This window comes from Trichosurus vulpecula, chromosome 4, assembly GCF_011100635.1.
Source record: "Trichosurus vulpecula isolate mTriVul1 chromosome 4, mTriVul1.pri, whole genome shotgun sequence".
Classification (NCBI taxonomy): Eukaryota; Metazoa; Chordata; class Mammalia; order Diprotodontia; family Phalangeridae; genus Trichosurus; species Trichosurus vulpecula.
In genome coordinates, this window is record NC_050576.1 from 160,498,345 (window position 1) to 160,517,212 (window position 18,868).

Below are 18,868 nucleotides of genomic sequence, written 5' to 3' on the forward strand. Positions count from 1 at the left end.
ATGAATTGAATCCAAGTGTCCTGCCTCTCAGATAGCTGAACCCCAGAACCCTCAAGCTGATAGAATCCTTTATAGAAAAGTCATGATGCTTTTCCCACCATCCTTCACCAAGCTAGATTAAAAGAGATACCTCTGCTCTGGAATCTCTCTGCCTTTTCTCCCCAAACTCTCCCAATCACTCAGAAGTCTTGCTTGCTGTTTAACCGTCCCTCTTCATACATGAACTCCCTCTCACACTATACCTTCTATGCCTTATCCCTCATTTTCTCATTTCTCCCTTTCATTCTTACCCCCGGGAAGTACTTCCTATTAGCATCATTTCTGCCCCTGCCCGCCATCAATATCCTCCATCACTCCTTTTGCAATATCAGTCTATTTCTCTCCTCAAAGAAATGCTGTGGCCTTTCTCTGTTCCCGGGTGATTTGAGGAGAAGGGCTAGGAGCAATGGGAAAGTAAAATGGGATTCCTAATGCGTCCAGTCCCCTTGGAGGAGAGCCCACAGTTCTGTTTGTACATGTAGGGGAATGGAGAGAACCTGCCCCAACTTTCAGTACTTTCCGCCCAAAACATCCAACCCGGAAGAGCAGAAGAAGCATGACACTGCCTAATTTACCTCAGGCATTGGAAGATGAGGGTGTCCCACCCAACCACACCAAGGTGAGTGAAGAGAAGCTAGGAACATCTGAATCTACATCCCTCACCTCTCACCCCACCCCACCCTGTGGATGCCAAGTCTGTAAGGAGCTTTAATGAGACTTCCTAGAGGAAATAGATCAGAGAGGGTGAAAAGGAGAGCAGGAGAAGTGGGCACGTGAACTGGGACTAAGAGACCCAAGGGAGGACAGAAAGTAAGTCAACTAGCCCCTTTCATCATCCCTGTCCCTCTGCAACTCTTAATTATAGCTTCACAGGATTCAGAGTTGGAAAGCACCTTAGAGATCATCTGGTGTGATCTATTCAGCTTGCTGAGGCAGAGACTGAGGCTCAGAGAGATTTTAATTGACACAAGATCGTGAAGCCATCCAGACCCAGGTCTTTCCACTCCAATTCTGTGCTCTTTCTCCAACACCATACTATCTGGATTGGGCTTCCCAACCCAGCTCCCATGATCCTTCCCTAGTCCAGTCCAGTCCGCCATGATTTTTCTGATGCTCCCAGAGATGATTCTCTTTCCTGCCATCTAACCTCAATCCCCTCCACTATTTTACTAGGACCTCTCTTTCTCTGGCCTCTGGGGAAATGGAAACCCGTTGGATCCTCTTACTTATCATCTCCTTTATTCTCTTGGTCTATGGGGTTAGCCCCACCCAAAAGCCTTCTTGTTCTCTAACCTCCACCCTCTCTAAGCTAGCAGAGCCATGAGGCTCAGAGGAAGATGGAAAGTGATTCTGATCAGTTTCTAGGAAAGCTGTATCAGAAGTGATTTCAATTTAGAAAGCTGAGAGCGGTTAGCAGGGGAAACTGTAACATAGGACCAGAATGTGCTCGGGAGATGGGATACATCTGGTTGTAGCATTTGCTCACCATCCAAATTTTCTCCCAACCAGGTTTCTCTCCAAGGCCAAGGGACTATGCCTATTCCGGGCAACATAAGGAAGGCTGAGGAAGTACCCGGGCTAGGGGGACCCTCCCTCCAGGCTGAAACCAGGGCCTGGTTTCAGAAGACTCACGCACCCTGGTTCTTTCATGATGGGGAAGCCCCAGTCTGGTTCCATGGCTTTATCACTCGACGGTGAGGAGGGTCAGATGGATAAAATCCAGTCTAGATCTCAGTTTCCCCTTTCTCAGTCATCCCCCTGCCCTCAAGATTCCACACTGTGTAACCATTTCTCTCTGTGTCTCCTTCCTCTCCCCAATGTACCTGTGTCTTCTATTTCCATTTCTTTAATTTATTTCTGTATCTTTGGTTGTCTCCAATTCTCTACTATATCTTTGTCACTCCTTCTTTTCTACAACTGTGTTTCTCTCTCTCTTTCTCTACTTTTTTCTCTGTGAGTGTATCCCTCCAATGTGACAGACCTAATTTGCTTTTCAACCAAACCTATCTCTAAAATCCCAGCCCTCAATCCTCTTGCCTATCTCTCTTAGCTGATGGAAAGAAGAAAAGTTCAGTTTTCTCTTCCTTTATATGTCATACTCCCCACACACCAACCCAAATAGCTACCCCTCTACCTTGGGAAGGACCAATGACCCTGACCCCTCCAGGAAATTAGCAAGAGAGTCATTTATTCATTTATTCCAGTCATTTAACTGATGCCTCCTTTCTCCCTGCTCTCCGGGGTTTTCTGCCGTTTCAGCATCTTGCTAGGGAGGGGACCTGCCTCCTGCCTCCTACCTCCTGCACCACCAATTGGTTAGGGAGACACCAGATCAAGAGGGTGGTGTAGGGAGGAGGAGACCAGAAGTCTAGTGGGACGATCTCTTGGGGGATCCAAGCATTCTCCCTTCCTTCAAACTTTCAGGGAGGCCGAGAGATTGCTGAAAAACAAACCCCCAGGCTGCTACTTGGTGCGGTTTAGCGAGAGCACAGTGGCCTTTGTGCTAACTTACAGGTGAGGGGTAGGGTTTTTTGTTTTTGTTTTTTGCAGATGAGCGAAGAGGTCGGGGTTTCGTATTAATTGACAGACGAGTGGGCTCATATAGATTGTCAGGTGGGGGTGGGGCTTCATGCTGATTGACAGATGAATGAGTTGCTCTGGGGACAAGGGGAAAACAATATTTCCTTGAGGGAGTAAATCTAGGAAAAGGCAAAGTGATGAAGGAAGAAGGGAAAAGGAGGAGAACGGAAAGAGGGCAAAGCGAAGAGGGAAGCCGGCAGGGAGCCGGGCAGGGCTGGGAGGCTGAAGCTATGGGGTGGCGAGACCTGCCCCCATGACTAGGCCCTGCTCTCTCCCGCAGGAGCCGCGGCTGCTACCGCCACTTCCTCCTGGCCCAGCTGGAAGATGGGCGCCACGTGGTGCTGGGCGAGGACAGTGCTCACGAGCGGCTCCCGGACCTGCTGCGGCACTATACCCTGTGTCCGCTCAGCCCTTACGGGGAGCACCTCACGCAGCCCTGTATCCGTCAGGTACCTTCCCAACCCAGGCCAGACTGGGAACCCGGGACCTGGGACCTGGGTTTTCCTAAGCTGAAGGGCTCACATTTGGGGTGCCTTCGCTAGACTTCTAGACCCAACACAGAGTCAGCGGGTGATACAGGAGATAGAAAACCGAGCCTGGAGTCAGGAAAACCTGAGTTCTAATATGACCTCAGCACTTACTAGCTGTATGACCCTAGGCAAGTCACTTACACTCAATTGTAAAATGGGAATAGAAATACCATCTTTCTCTCAAGAGTGTTGTGAGGCTCAAGAGATAATATTTGTAAAAAAAAAAAAAGCTTTGAGCCTGATTCCTGGCACTTGGTACTCCTTCCTAATAATGACAGCTAGAATGTAGAGCTTTAAGGTTTGCAAAGCACTTTACAAATATCGTCTTATTTTATTTTCATAACAACTCTAGGAGGTAGAGGCTATTTTTATCCCCATTATGAGATGAGAAATCTGAGGAAGGTTAAGTGACATGAATGCTTGATGTCCCACAGCTAGTGAGAGTCTGAGGCTGAATTTGAATTCAGGTCTTCCTAACTCTAAGTCTATCCTCTGTGCCAGTTAGCTGTTTATGGAATGTTTGAGCTGGCAGGGACTTCAAGAACAGCTCAGGCTAGACTAATCCCCTACCCAATAGCTGTATTGTCTGAGTATGGTATGGTGTGCTCAAATTTCAGGAAAGCATATGACAAAGCCTCTCAATCTATCCATGCAGACAAAATGGAGAGGCATGATCTATATTATAGCCCAGTTAGGGGGATTTGGAATTGGTTGGATGACCGAAAAAAAGAGACATTAATGGGTTTACAAGAGGCAGTTTAATGGCACAGTGGGTAGTGCTGGCTTGGAATCAAGAGATTTGGGCAGGGAAGGATGGGGCAAGACTGCAGCCTTCAAGAATCTGAAGGGCTGTCTTAACAAAGAGTGGGGAGGCTTGTTCTGCTTGGCCCCAGAGGACAGAGTCTGGAATAACAGGTGGAAATTGCAGAGGCAGATTTAGATTTGATGCAAGGAAAAACTTCCTAACCATTAGAGCCATTCAAAAATGGAATGGGCTGACTCAGGACATCGTCAGCTTTCCATCATTGAAAATCTTCATCCAGTGGCTGGATGACCACTTATGAGGGAGGCTGTAGAGGAGACCTAGGTGACCTCTGAAGTCCCTCCCATCCCAGAGACATTCCGTGGCTCTTTCATCCAGCCCCCTCATTTAATGGACCAAGAAACTGATGCCCAGAGAGAGATGATGGTGCTCACTCAAGATCACACAACAAGGCATAGCCAGGACTAGAGCCCCAGTCTGAATCCAGTGCTGTCTTCACTGCGTAGCTGTCTCTACTCTGGGAGCAGACTAATAATGGTTAATAATAGTAATGCCTAGCATTTACATAGCACTATAAGATTTGCAAAGCTCCTTACAAATATAATCTCATTTTTTATCCTCACAGCAACCCTGGGAGGTGCTATTATTATCTACATTTTATAGAAGAGGAAACTGAGGCAGAGAGGCAAAGTGACTTGACCAGGGTCACACAGCTAGGTCACCGAATTTCACACAAGTCTGAGGTAGAGACACTGGAGAGCAGAGCTGAGGTCCTGGGGGAACAGAACTGGAGAGATTTCTTCTAGTCTAGGCTAAAGGGTCTCTGGCTCTTTCTGACCAAAAGTGAAGGTGAAAGAATAGAGGGCATTCCTTTTGATAGTTCTCCCTGGTTACAGGGGCTGAGTCTCCTTGTCGGGATATCAAAAACAGATAGCAATAAACATTTATTTTAAAAAGAGAGAGACTGAAGAAAGAGAGAGAGGGAAGGATAAAAAAGAGATCGAGAGAGAGATTGAGAGAGACAGAGAGACTGGGGAAGTATAAAAGAGAGACATTGAGAGAGACTGGAGAGACAGAGAGAGGAGAAAGAGACACACATAGAGAAAAAGAGACAGAGAGAGAAAAAAGAGAGAGACAAAGAGGAGACACAGGGAGAAAGACTGAGGAGAGTGCTGAGAGGCCAGGACTCAGAAGCAAGGATCTGGGGTTGCTCGAGTCACTAGAAAGGAAGTTTGAGGGAAGACTCGTTTATCATCCTCATAAACATGAAAGGATTTCTGGAAGAGGGTTCTGGACAGGTCTTTGGCTTTTCAGAGGATAGAGCAATAGGGGTGAGCTACTATACACCAGGAAACTTGCTGTCAGAGGCATTAAAAAAAGAAAAAGAACTGGATGGCCGTGGGAAGGTGTGGAGTGTCTATATCTGGAGAGATTCCAAAGGAGAGTAAATATTTATCTGCTCTAGGTGGTAGAGTCTGAGGCTGTTGGAGGCTTTGTTCTAGTGAGGATCTCCTCTTGACTGAAGAAAAAAAATCAATCAAAGATGATACAAGTTAAAAGCATTTTGACTTAGGGTGTTTTTTAAGAGGAAAACAAGATGTTCCATTTGTCTCTCTTTTCAGCTAAGGACAAGGAATAGAATTCTATTCTACAAATATCATAAATATTAAAAATACACCTTAGTTCTGTATTGTGGCCAGCTAAAGTGGAATGAAGGGGGAAGGGGAAGAAAAGAGGAGGAGCAAGGGGTAGGGGACAAAGAGGTGGAGAGTAAGATACACCTGGAGGCATCCATATACCCTTCCTGGTCCCCCTGAATTCAGTGCCTTCCTTCTGAGATTATGTCCAGTTTATCCTGTATATATTTTTGTTCGTATATAGTTATTTGCATGTTGTCTTCCCCATTGTGAGCTCCTTGAGGACAGATACTATTTTTGCCTGGCATATAGTAGGTACTTAATAAATGTTTGTTATCTTGACTTGACTTGACAGAACCTAGATAGGGACAAACACTGAAGATGAGACAGAAGGAAACAGAGACACATATACACATACACATTCTATTCTTCAGCCCTGGTATTAAGCCAAAGGCCTTCCCTGAGGACCTAACAAGTCTAGAGAGTCTGCTCTGATGAGTTATTGCCTTCCTCCTTCCTCCCCATCTATCCAACTGTCCCAGATTCTCTCCTTTCCTGATCTGCTTGATCCTGTGGGCAGCTGGTGATTGGACCCATCTGACACTGAGCTTTCTCTCCTTTTCCCACAGACCCCTGCTCCAGCTGGTATCTCCATGCAAACAGAACACTCAGAATCCAGGAGTGAGGGCAGAAATGGAGCTGCCCAGTACAGCCCAGTCCACAAACAGGAACAAACCCTGGGTCCTGTGAACAAGGACAATCCTGGACCTAGGGAGCCAGAGGAGGTATTAGAAGTGGGTGGGGCCATCAAATGAATCTATTCCTGCCTCCCCCTCCAAACCCTACCAACAACCTAGGGAAAGGGAAGACGTAACAGAGGAAGCAAGAGGGAAGAACACTCCCAAGAAGCAGATTGGGATGAGGAGGACATGCTGAGATAGGTTTAGGGAAGTAGATGGAGTGGAAAGAAAGGACCAGAGCAAGGAGCCAAGGAGCTTAAAGGAAGAAGAGTAGGGATGGAGCCTGGGAAAGGAATGACCTTGGTGGAGAGGTCCCAGAAGGAAAAGAGGCCCAGAAGGAGAGACTCAGAGGAAGGAGGAAATCTAGAGGGAAAGGAGGATCTGAGTGTGGGGGGTATTTGAAGGGGAGATAGTTCTTGGGTAGGAGGAAGGAGGTGAAGAGAGACAGAATAGAAGATAAACTTGAGCTCCAGGCTAGAAGAAGGGGGCAGCTCTGACTTTTGACTCATTCTGTCTTGGTCTCCCCAGATCTCACTTATCTCTTTAAGCTCTAGATGTTGGGATGGGCAGGGTTGGACTTACTGCCTCCTTTTCCTTCCCCAGCTACCCAGGCCCAAGCCCCCTGTCCCAGCCAAGCCCCAGATACTCCCAGAGCTCTACTCCATTCCAGCCCCAAAGGCATCCCACCCTGCTCCACGCCCTGTGCCCCCTCATCCCATCTACCACGAGCCAGAGGAGCCCATCGCCTTCTATGCCATGGGCAGAGGAAGTAAGAAGGATGGCCTTGTCAATGTCTATTCAGAGGTTGCTCCACTACCCCTTGGGCACCATTTCCTCCGGAAGTGCCAGTCTCGTCCTGTCGTAGTAACCCAGGTAAGTGGGACAGAGAGAAGTGGGCAAAAAAATGAAGTCTGAGGACTGGAGAGAGATGGGAAGGAAAGAAGGACTTGAGATAGAGGAGAAAGGAAGAGCTAGGCATCTAGGACCCAGAGAATAATAGGATGGCACTTTTAAGATTTACCAAAAGCTTTTCTCATAGCAAACCTGTGAGCTAAGGAAGAAAAGCATTTCCTCTTATTTTGTAAATGAGGAAATTGAGTCTCATCAGGGTTAAATGACTTACCCAAAGTCACAGCTTATGTCCAATGATTCTGAGGCCACTATTTCCCAGGGAAGGGGGAAGACACTGCAGGTGTCTCTGAGACCCAGAGATAGTTCAGGAAAGGAACCTCTGTTAACTTGGCCTAATGAGGGACAATAAAAGCAAAAGGAGATGGGTGACACAACCCTGATATTTTCATTTTTCTTCACAGACCCTAGATCAGGGCACTACCTCCTCCCTCCGACACCAGCCTCCCCAGGGACATACTCTCCCAAGTAACTTTTCTCGACAACTCCCCCCAGACCGGGGACAGGTGCAGTTCCTAGGATCCAGTAAGCATTGATGAGGTGAGTCCAAGTGTGGATGACTGGGATTAGGGGTGCATGTATTTGCCTGATTAGGTCAGTCCTCTCTGTGGATGACAGAGGATAAGAGAGAAGTACTTGGCACATGTATGTGGGTGCACACACAAGTACATGTCTGCACACGTGGGTGTATATATATGTACACAGTGGCTTCTTTCTTCCAGAATGAGAATGGGATCCAAGTGGGGTAGAATCGTAGAATTAAAGAATCAGTCAATAAGCATTTATTAAATACTAGGGAGTATTATTTTTTAAATTAAATTTATTTATCAAATTAATAAATGTGTGCTAGACTCTGGAGATACAAGTACAAAAGTGAGACAGTCCCTCCCCTTAAGGAAGTTTCATTCATTCTATTAGAGAGATACACTTTCACAGATAAGTCAACGTAGAATAAACACAAAACAAATGCTTAGTGGTTTGGGAGAGGAAGTGGGGTATGAAAAACTAAGGTTAGAGCTGAACCTTGAAGGGAACTAGGGGTCCTGAGAGGCCAAGGTGAGGAAGGGGAGCATTCCGGGCCAGGGTGGGAGGGGTAGCCAGTGCAAAGGCACACAGAGAGGGGGCCTAGATGCAGGCCTAGACCAGAGTGTAGAATTCCTAAGAGGGATTTATGTATAATCAGCCTGGAAAGATAGAGTGGAGCCAAATTGTGAAGGCCTTTAAATGCCATGGGGGAATTAGCATTTTAATATGAAAGCAAAGGGGAACCACTAAGACTTCCTGAGTGAGGGAGTGGCAAGGTCAGACCCAGGCTGGAGGGTGGGGGAGGACAGATTAGAGAGAGGCGTGCAGGGAAAGCAGTTGAGGCTATTATGTTAGCATAGATGGGATGTGAGGAGGGTTTGGATTAGAATGGTTGGGATTGGGAGTAGAGAGAAGGGAATGGATGTGAGAGATGGAATTGACAAGACTTAGCAGCTGATTAGATATAGGAGGGTGAGTGAGAATGAGGAGTTGAGGATGAGTGACCAGAAAAATGGTGATGCCCTCAACAGAAATAGGGAAATTAAGAGGAAAATGTATTTAGGGGAAAAGATGAGTTATGTTTTGGACATGTTGAGTTGGAAATGCCTACAGGATATCCAGGTGGACCTGATGGAGGTCCTCTGGTCTTCTGGCCTGGAGAAAGATATGGGTGGAATATGTTGATTTAGGAGTCATCTGCATAAAGATGGTAGCTGAATCAGTGGGAGCTGATGAAATTACGAAGAGAAATGTAGAGAAGAGAGGACCTAGAACATAATCCTTAGGATAGACCTCTGAAGAGGGGTGAGACCTGCAAAGGTCTTGGCTTGACAAGGATGGGCTCGACAGGTTGGAAGAGAACCATGACAGAGTAATGCCAAGAAAACCCAGGGAGCATAGATTATCTAGAAAGAGTGGGTGGCCAGAAGTGTCAAACACTGGTCTAGGAGGACAAAGACTGAGAAAAGGCCATTGGATTTAGCAATAAAGGGATCATTGCTGGCCTTCCAAGATGCAGTTTCTACGGAGTGGTGAAGACAGAAGTCAGATTGCAATATGAGGAAAAGGGAGTAGACGGTGAGGAAGTGGAAGCAACTACTATAGACAGCTTTTTCTAAGGAGTTGATCTGGAAAAAGGAGGAGAAATATCGGATGATAGCTTAATGGGGTGGTAGGGTCGAGTGTGTCAGAGAGAGGGTGGGCCTGGGAATCAGGAGACCTGACTTCTGCTACACTATACTTCACTGGCTTCTCTCCATAGAATGTCAAGCTTTTTGGACTGGAGACCCCATCTGAGTGCAGCCTCAATCCTCTGCTGTACCACAGGACCATAACTACTCCCTCCAACCCACCCCCTGGGCAGGTTTCTCTTAATGTGTCTTCAACATCTCCACCCTGGATTCCAAGCCTTAAAAAACAAATCTATATACAGAGCCTCCCCCTCCCCCCCCAGGGTAAGAGATGGGCCAGAGGACTCAGAGGTCAGTACCTAGGTTCCCTCTGCCACCCTCTGCCCCCTAAAATACTTCCACCGGCTCTCAAGAGGATGACAAGAGCCAAAGCCATATGTACAAGTGCTTTGAAATCCTCTGAGGTGTCTTGGTTTTTCTTCCTGAAGCCCAGCTTCCTTGGCTCCAAAGCCTTTGTGTCTGGGCCTCAGTCCAATGCTGCTGCTTTCCAAAGGAATGGTTTGATGGGAACAGATGCTGAGGTGTTGTTTGTTGGTTGTTGTCTGGCTAATAAATCATCACCGAACACTTCCCCTCTCAGAAATTCAAGTTCTCCAAGCCCCTCCCATGACCACCCTGCCCTTTCATGTGCACATGAATATATTCCCCAAAGCTCAACGTAAAAGCAAGCTACTATCCAGGCCTTGAGGATGGATGGAGGTGGAAAATATAATACAAGCCAAGAGATACTAGCATATGGGGAGAGATGCCAGAATCCCAGAGTTGGGAAGGACCTCAGGCGGCTGGGTGGCAAAGTGGCTAGAGCACTTGGTCTGGAGTCAGGGAAACCTAAGTTCAAATCAAAGACACTTTCTAGCTGTGTGACCCTGGACAAGTCACTTAACCTGTTTCCTCAGTTTCTTAAAATGAGAGTAATAATAGCATCTACCTCAGCAAATAGGGTTGTTGTGAGGATCAAACAAGATGATAATTATAAAGTGCTTAACTCAGTGCCTGGTATACAGTAGGTGCTTAATAAGTGCTTGTTCCTTCCCCCTCTCCCCACTTCAGGGGCCATCTAGTCCCCCTATTTGTAGAAGGGATAGGTATCTCCCACTACAACATCCCTGACAAATATCTGACCTATATATATATATATATATATATATATATATATATATATATATATATATATATATATATACACATATACATACATACATACACACACACATATATATGTATAAAGACCTTTGGTGAAGAGATGTAGTCCATTCCACACCTGGATAGTTCCTTTTTTAGGAAGTTTTTCTTGACATTAAGCCAAAAGTTGGTTCTGGGCAGCCACTGACCCCAATTCTGCTTCCTAGGGCCAACCAGGTCTAATCAAGTATATGAAGAGAACTAACATGTTCCCCAGTAAGTCTTGTCTCCTCCAGGCTAAACACCCCCAGTTCCTCCAATAGATCCTTGTATACTATGGTCCCTCACTACCTGGTCACTCTCCTCTGAGCAACGTCCTTTCCAAAACAAGGTATCTAGCCCCATACGATGCTAAAGCAAGACTATCACAGTCTTGTTTCATCTACACTGTGCTTCTATTAATTCAGTCTAAAATCAAATTAGATGGAGCAGTATTATCTTCCCAGAGAGAATAACCTTCTCTCAGACTGGATGGAGGGTCAGGTTTGTGTCAGGGGAGAAGAGAGACATAGAAGCACTCACCCTCTGTCACAGGAACACTCTTAACCTGTGACTCCATTCTGATAACCATATGCACTCTAAGTAAGAGCAGGAAGAATTTGGGAAAAATCCAGTGGAGAAACAGGGACAAGGAAGGTGCCAGTGGATGGGAGTAATTATGACCTGGTCCAACCCCTTTTCTGCTTTGCCCTACCAACTCTTTAAACTTTCTCCATCCTAAGGACAAAAAGAAGGTCCCTGGAGATCTTCTGGTGAGGCAACCAGTGAGAGAAGTGGATTATTTGTGTCCCTAGGAGTCCACAGAAGGGAGTAAACCAAATGGTTCTGTGTGAGATTCCTTGTACCCTCCTCTCCATTGCCTCAAAACCCAAAGTAACCCTAGGAACTTCTGCTCCTCAATCCCAGTTCCCTATCCTATATTTCTGTTTCTTTCCCTACTTCAATGCCTCAGTCTTCCTGGGTCAAATTTATACTTTAATGAACACTTTGCATACCTGCCACCCCTCCAAACTCCCTGATATTCCATGACCTCCTTTGAGCCTTTCCTTTTCTGCCTAGCTTCATCCCTCCCTCTTCCAACCCTGTTCTACAGATGCTGAGTCTGGCCTGGTTTTAAATTCTGTCACTTACTGTTCATGAGACTTTGGTCAAGCTACTTCCCCTTTTGTTCCTGTTTCCTCACCCTGTAACATGAAGGAATTTTATTAGATGACGTCTAATCTAGACCTTTTAGCTCTAACCTTCTGTGACCAGTGATGCTGTGAAGATACTCTAATAATTTAACTTCTCTAGGAAGTCCTCCAATACTGATATCATCATTAGCCTACCAGCTCCGCTTCCCCCACTCATATTCCCCAGCAGCCCAACACTGATGCCTAGAGCTCTAACCAGATACTTTTGTAGTTCTTGTGTTAACCTTTCTCTGGGTTCTATCTTCCCCACTGAAACAGGTGCTCACTCAGGACAGTGGCCATGTCCCCTCCTTGCTTCACCCTGCATTCTGTACAAGGTGCAAACTGTAACCACTACATGGGGTCTCTTTCCTCTCCTTGAAATCTCCTGAAGGAAAACCAATTATCTGGAGCCAGAACTAATGTTCTGTGAGGTTTGGATTCTGTCAAAGGGGCACACTTAAGGACCTAGAGGGCCACATGTGGCCTCAAGGGTGCAAGTTGCCCACCCCTGGGGACCCATTCCTATCAGAGTCTAGAGCAGGAACCGGAGATACAAGATAGTGCAGCAGAAAGAATATAGGACTTTGAGTCCAAAGACTTGGGTTAGAGTCGCAGCTCTACCATGAACTTATTGAATAGCTTTGAATAAGTCATCGCTTCTATGGGATTCAGTTTCCTCAACTGTAAAATAAAGAGGTTGGACTCAATGATGTCAAAGGTCCCCTCTAGCTCTGACATTATATGATGAGCCCAGCAGTCTATGAATCTGAACTCAGACTTCTCCCTCTCCCCATCACACAATCCTTTCAGTGTCCCTTATTCTCTACGGCTAGGTTTGGCCTGCCCTTTCCCTTCTGACATGACTACCAGCAGCAGGGACCTTTGACTTTCCCTTCCAGCTTAGCAAGCCTACAATCCCCACATACCTCCCTTTTGATCAGGGTGGGGTTGAGCAAAAGAATTGAAAGAAAACATGGACTGGAGGTGAGCAGCTATCACAGGAGAAAATGGGTTACTATAATAGGAGTTAATTCACGGAGATGCAATTCAGCAAATATATTAAGCTCCTATCACATGCAACGCATTAGTGTTGGGACCCCAGGAGAGCAGAAGGGGCTTCTCGATTTTCAGTTAGCAAGTCACAATGTGTAAAGGAGCAAAACAGACCTAAAATGATCCTATTCCTCCCTGGATTAGCCTGTACACACAGGTAGGGGAAAGGAGCACTACTGAACGGGGGGAAAAATGCAACATGAAAAGTGAGAGCACAAATAATGGAAGTAAATGGACAACGAGAAGATGGAGTTTGGAATTAGGAAATTTGTATTCTGTTTGCCTCAGTTTGCCACTTAGCAGTGGTGTCCTTGGGTAAATCATAATCTTGTTCAATTATTACCTCTTTGCAGATGGCTCCCAAATCTCTACATCTAGCCCTAATCTCTACCTAGGCAGCTAGGTGGTATAATGAACTTGGAATTGCCAGTTCAAATCTGGCCTCAAATATGTACTGGCTGTGTGACCCTGGGCAAGTAACCCAACTTTTATCAGCCCAAGTTTCCCCATTGGTAGAAAGGGGATTTTAATGGCACCTACCTCATAAGGTTGTTTTATCATGAGATGATATATGAAAAGTATATTGAAATTTTAAAGAGATACATGTTAGCTATTATTGCTGAGCTCTAGTCCCGTTTTCAGATGCCTGCTAGTTATCTCCACATTCCCCCCACCCCACTCCCCCTACCAAAAAAACTATTCCACCTTGCCCATCCCCCTAATCTTTTTTCTATTAATGACACCCCCATCCTCCTAATTATTCAGAACCCCGGGATTAATCTTTGACTTTTCCCCTTCTCCTTCACTCCCACCTAACCAATTACCAAGTCCTGTTGCTGTATCCTACATCCATTTTTTCCTCTTATCCCATCCTAATGCCACCACCACCTTCATCACCTCTCACTTGGAATACTGTGATGGCTGCTTAAATGGTCCAAGTTCATCTTTCATGCAGCTTCCAAAATCTCTAAGATGCATAGCTTTGACCATGTCAAGCCCCTGTGTAAAGACTGTCGGTGCCTCCCTATTGCCTATAGGATAAGAGACAAACTCCTTAACTTGACAAGATTCTCCACAATCTGGCTCCAATCTACCTTTCCAGCCTTGTTTCACTTTGCTTGGCATTACACTCTCATCCAAGCTCACCCAGAAGACTACTGGTTGTTTCCCCATCTCTCAACTTTGTAAATTTCCTCGTCTAGAAATCATGTCTTACCCTATTGATATCCTTCTTCTAAGTCTGAGGCAGCTAGGTAGTACAGTGGATAGTGTTGAACTTGGAGTCAGGGAAACCCGAGTTTGAATCCAGCTTCAGACTAGCTTCATGACCCTGGGCCAGTCACTTAACCTCTCGGGCTATTTCCTCATCTGTAAAATGAGGATAATAATGGCACCTACTTCCCAGGGTGGTTGTGGGGATCGAATGAGATATTTGTAAAGCACTGGGCACAGTGACCGTCACAGCAGATGCTTAATAAAATGCTTATTTCCTTCCTTTCATGAAGCCTCCTCTGATTCTCCTTTGCCCTCAGCTGAAGCTGACTTCTCCCTCCTCAAACTTCTTACAGCACCTTGTCTCCATCTTTCCTTTGTCCCCTAAAGGGCTGGGGCTGTATTTTTTTTTTTAAGAAGCAGTGTAGTACGGTGCATAGAGCCCTGGGCTTGGAGTCAGAAAGACTCCATGGTTCAATATAAGGCCTCAAGCATTCTCGCTAGTTATGTAACCCTGAGTAAGTCATCTCTCCTTCTGAATTTCTTCATCTGAAAAATGAGGACAATATCTTCAGCATACAGGATTGTTGAACAGGGCTGTTAAATGCTGTATGTTAAGATTTTCCCTGCCCCATCATGATATCCTAATTACCTAACATAGTCTTGCATATTCAAATATTTAATAAACTATGTTGAATTGCCTCATTTATAAAAGATTACATGTGCCTTATTTACCTCACAAGGTTGTTGACTGACATAAAGCACTTTGTTTTCCAGCAAATATCTGTATGCTCCCCCACTCCTGCCCCTGCTCCCACCCTGGCCCTTTCAGAGATCTTATCCAGGGTGTGCTGCCATACTTGCACCAATATGGGTGTAATGATGAGGAAGCTGATAGTAGGAAAGATTGAGGGTTTTCAGCTACTAAGTGGTAAGGCTGGGACCACAACCCAGGTCTCTTGACTTTGAATCCCAGGCTCTCCAACTTAATGCCTCCTCATAAAAAGTGCTATATATATAACAATTACTCCATTTGGATTCAGTTGCGACACTGGCCTTGTAGACCTCCCCTCAACCAATTTCCACCCCAAGCAGGACTAGCATTCTTTACAGGGTTGTGGGACACAACTGCAGGGATGTGATTGGGGTCCCCGGGAACTGCAGCTGTGCTAAGGAGTCCAGCTGTGGGACATGAAAAATGCTAAATAGCTTATAAAGAAAAGAGGGCACAGGCAAATCCGCTGAGCTGGCATCTTCTCTGCTCAGCAAGGTTATCAGACGTGGGGGAGCTGTCTGACACATCACAGCTGATTCTGACTTTGCAAGGTGATCTTGTTAAATCTTAAAGTACTATAAAAATCTAAGTTGAGTTGAATCCAATCCTATCCCTCCTTCTGCTCAGGTGAGCACCTCTCCTGGCTCAGGCCCTCAACCTCTAGGCCTATTTGCAACCTGCTAAGAATAGGGAAGGACTTCCTCTGGTCTAATCTATCCCACCTACTTTGGTAACAAACTAGCCCCTCTTATTCTCCTCACTACCCCAGATGTTACCCCAATGACTGAATCTCCAATGTGCCCTAAGCTCCAGCTCTCATTAGCTATGGCTGCCTTTCCCATCTCTCTCCAGCTTCTTCCTATTCTGCTCTTCCAAGATCCCAAATACACCCCTCCACAGGCTCATTCTTTCATCCCACCTACCCCTTTAGCCAACAAAGCAGAGGCATTTTGAAGACAGCTCTATCAAATCATCCTTAGGCAGACCTAAGGATTTGGGGAAATTTGTCTCAAGCACCCAGCTCTTAGCACACAGTAGGCCCTTAATAAATACATGTTGACTTGATTCCAGTTATCTTATATTCTCCCCATCCACAAGCCCTTTCTCAACATCTATCCCAACATAAAAGCAAATCCAGTCCTCATCTGTAAAATGGGACAGGTAGGGAGATGTGTGAGAGACCACATGATCTCTAAGGTCCCATCCTGTCCTACAATCCAAGTGTATGAGAAACTTTCACAAAGCACTATGGCTCCTCCTCACTCCTGTGAACATGGCCTTCCACCCCTACATATCTCCACTCACCTCACCTCAGGGGAACCTGACCCAAGAGAGGAGTTCAGAATGGTTTCAAGATGGTACATTTGAGTGCAGATGGGAAGGGCTGGGAACGGGGCAAAGAAGTGAAAAGACAAAAAAGGAAACACAGAGGAGTTTAAAGAAAGAGAGCAGTCACAACAAGTGAAACCACACAAAGGTTATGTCATCACTGAATTCATCAGCATCACCACCACCGCTATTCTCAGCCCCAGCCTTCAACCTAAACAACCCACACTAGGACTATAGCTAATGGGCCCCCCTCCTGGGGATGCTTTTTTTTTTCCTGAGGATTGTTTTTACCAAATTTCCAATTACCCAGATTGAGTACCAAACTTGGGCCCTTCTCCCCAGGCAAAATGTCTTTGAATGGGAGAGGAAGAGATCTTTGCCATCTCTGCTTAGCTCCACCAAGAGACTATTTTCCAAGCGAGACTGCAGTCTAAACCACTGTCTGGTCTTTGCTCAGCCATTTCTTCACTTCTCCTTCACTATCTCCTTAGTAGCCATTTTGGCTCTTGCAATTCCAAAATGTCCCCCCTACTTTCAGGACCAATTACAAACTTCTGACAGGCCTTCAAAGGCCTTCCACCAGTCCTTGCCATCAACTGCCCCAAGCTCTATCTTACCCAAGCTCTTTCCCCAACGAACCAATTGCCTCCTCTATGATCCCTGCTCTATGCCAGCCCCTATACTGAGAGAAAAAAATCACCATCACCACAGCCTTTCTCCCCACATTTTCATGATAGTTTCAAGAAACCTTCCCAAAAAATTCTGCCCACTTTCAAGCCCAATTTGCCAGGATTAATATTTCCACATTTAAGTTCAATGTTCCCACCTTTCAGCCAACAAGATGGTTTTTCTTTTATATTTCCCCCCATGTTCCCTGAAGTCTGAATTAATTTTATTCTGCAACCCAAATTGCTATCACATTGTCTTGAGTCACGAGACTCAAAGACTCAACTATTAAGTATCAGCACAAAAACTATTGTCAACATATTGGGAATTCAAGTAAAATGAAGACTCACTTATTGTGATCTTAAATTTAGAGCTGGAAGGAACCTTGGAAGACACTTAGTCTACCACACTTTCAAAGATGAAGAAACTGAGGCAGAGGTGAAGTGACCTGACCAAGTCACAATGGCATCAATAGCCTTTACTTCTCAAGGCAAGCCTCTTCACCTTTCAGTCTATTTGTTCATCTGTGAAATGAAAATGAGAAACCATATGTAAAATGCTACAGAAATGTGAGATTGTATTAAGTGACAGAGCCAAGACTTAAACCCAGGTCCATGACCACCTATCCAGGGTTCCTTCCACTACTCCAAGCTGCTGCCCTGGACTGACAACTCATGAATTAAGGACTGCATCTGGTTAAATCTATAAAGTACTAGGTACAAAAAAGAATTGGAGGTGGGCAGTACCATCTAATTCTGGAGGCTTCTATAGATAAATTGGGTCATCTTGTACTCTTCAGGCCTGTGTATCTGCTAGATGTTCTACAGACCCAGTACATCAGTCCTTGCTGCCCGGCCACCACTGCCTTCATGCATAGGGACTGTATACTCTACGCTGCCAATGAATAGCCTGACTGTCAGGTAGATAGAGCCTGAGTGCCCCTTGTGGACCACATGAACCTGTCTGGCTCCAACCTGAAGTAGGTCAGATTTCAGATAAGCCCATGGTTTTCCTGTAAATGATGAAACTCTCCTCTATACTTAATGAGAAACAGACTCCTAACTTACCCAGGGACATAAAGCCAGGGATATCACAAAGCCATTTGCCTGAGTCCTGACCTTTCCATTTTCAGATTCCATCCTGGTCATCACACCTCTCTTAACCACTCTCTTGACCTCTCCCCAACTCTCTGAGGTTAACCCAAGAATCATTCAGTCCTACCCCTGCTTGCTCAAGAAATAGTTACTCCTTATAGCTCACTGGGAAAAATCCTGTACTGTGCCTGACCCTTCCCCCACCCCTTCCTTCAAAATGGGATTCCAATTCCCTTCATACACAACATCTTTCTGTACTAGTCCATATTTCTGTAGACAAGTCCCCTCAAGTATTTATGTATACACATAGCCTACACTATATAGGCTTGAATGTTGTGCTATCCTCCTAACTGAACTTTAAACACCTGAGGTTGCACAATATCTACTTCACAGTACCAAGGACAGAGCTCCTAACATAGCTGGTACCTAAGGCACTGCTAATAGCCCCACAACTTACTGCTCTAGCATGGAGCAAGCTGGAGTCCAGGGACCTACTGTATTCCTTTCAGGGTTGGGAAATTATAAGTTACAAGTATGAAAGGACCTCCAAGGTCATTTGGTCCAGCCCCCTGCCTCCAAGCAGTTTTCAAATTGGCCCCAGACTAAAAACCACTAAAGCTCATTTTAATCATTAGAGAGTCCAGCATCTCACCCACTCCCAGGATTCAAACCCTTAAAAGTCAGATAGTTCTTTCCTTTATATTTAACCTCTCAGTTTGAGGGGTTTGGAATGGCAAGCAGGAAGCTATGCTCCATGACTCCAATTTGAACCTTGTCTCAGCCACCAAAAATTCCCTTTAGGTGGCAGGGTCAAAAGAGAAGCAATCAATAAGGAGGAAACCCAGGAAGTAATCACAGAGTATTTTACACAAGGTACAAACAAATTAGGGGCGAAAAACAACAAATAAAGAGGTGTGGTTCAGAGAAAGGAAACCACACCAGAGGAGGAAAGGTGCAGGGTAAGCAGC

The 18,868-nt window shown here is 45.6% G+C and overlaps 1 protein-coding gene across 1 annotated transcript; it reads left to right on the plus strand.

The window, feature by feature from the left end:
- The first annotated feature begins 527 nt into the window (after positions 1-527).
- Positions 528-9,992, plus strand: SH2D2A (SH2 domain containing 2A). Its single transcript, XM_036754541.1, has 8 exons — positions 528-658; positions 1,549-1,733; positions 2,464-2,553; positions 2,900-3,068; positions 6,179-6,334; positions 6,893-7,162; positions 7,603-7,738; positions 9,486-9,992. Exons 1-7 carry the CDS (start codon positions 596-598, stop codon positions 7,732-7,734), a joined length of 1,065 nt encoding a protein of 354 aa, XP_036610436.1. The 5' UTR covers positions 528-595; the 3' UTR covers positions 7,735-7,738; positions 9,486-9,992.
- Positions 9,993-18,868: the final 8,876 nt, after the last annotated feature.

Coding starts and splice junctions, on each gene's coding strand:
- SH2D2A (XM_036754541.1), top strand. CDS start 596: ATGACACTGCCTAATTTACCTCAGGCATTGGAAGATGAGGGTGTCCCA. Junction 1,734..2,463: donor CATGGCTTTATCACTCGACG/GTGAGGAGGGTC, acceptor TCAAACTTTCAG/GGAGGCCGAGAGATTGCTGA. Junction 6,335..6,892: donor GACCTAGGGAGCCAGAGGAG/GTATTAGAAGTG, acceptor TTCCTTCCCCAG/CTACCCAGGCCCAAGCCCCC.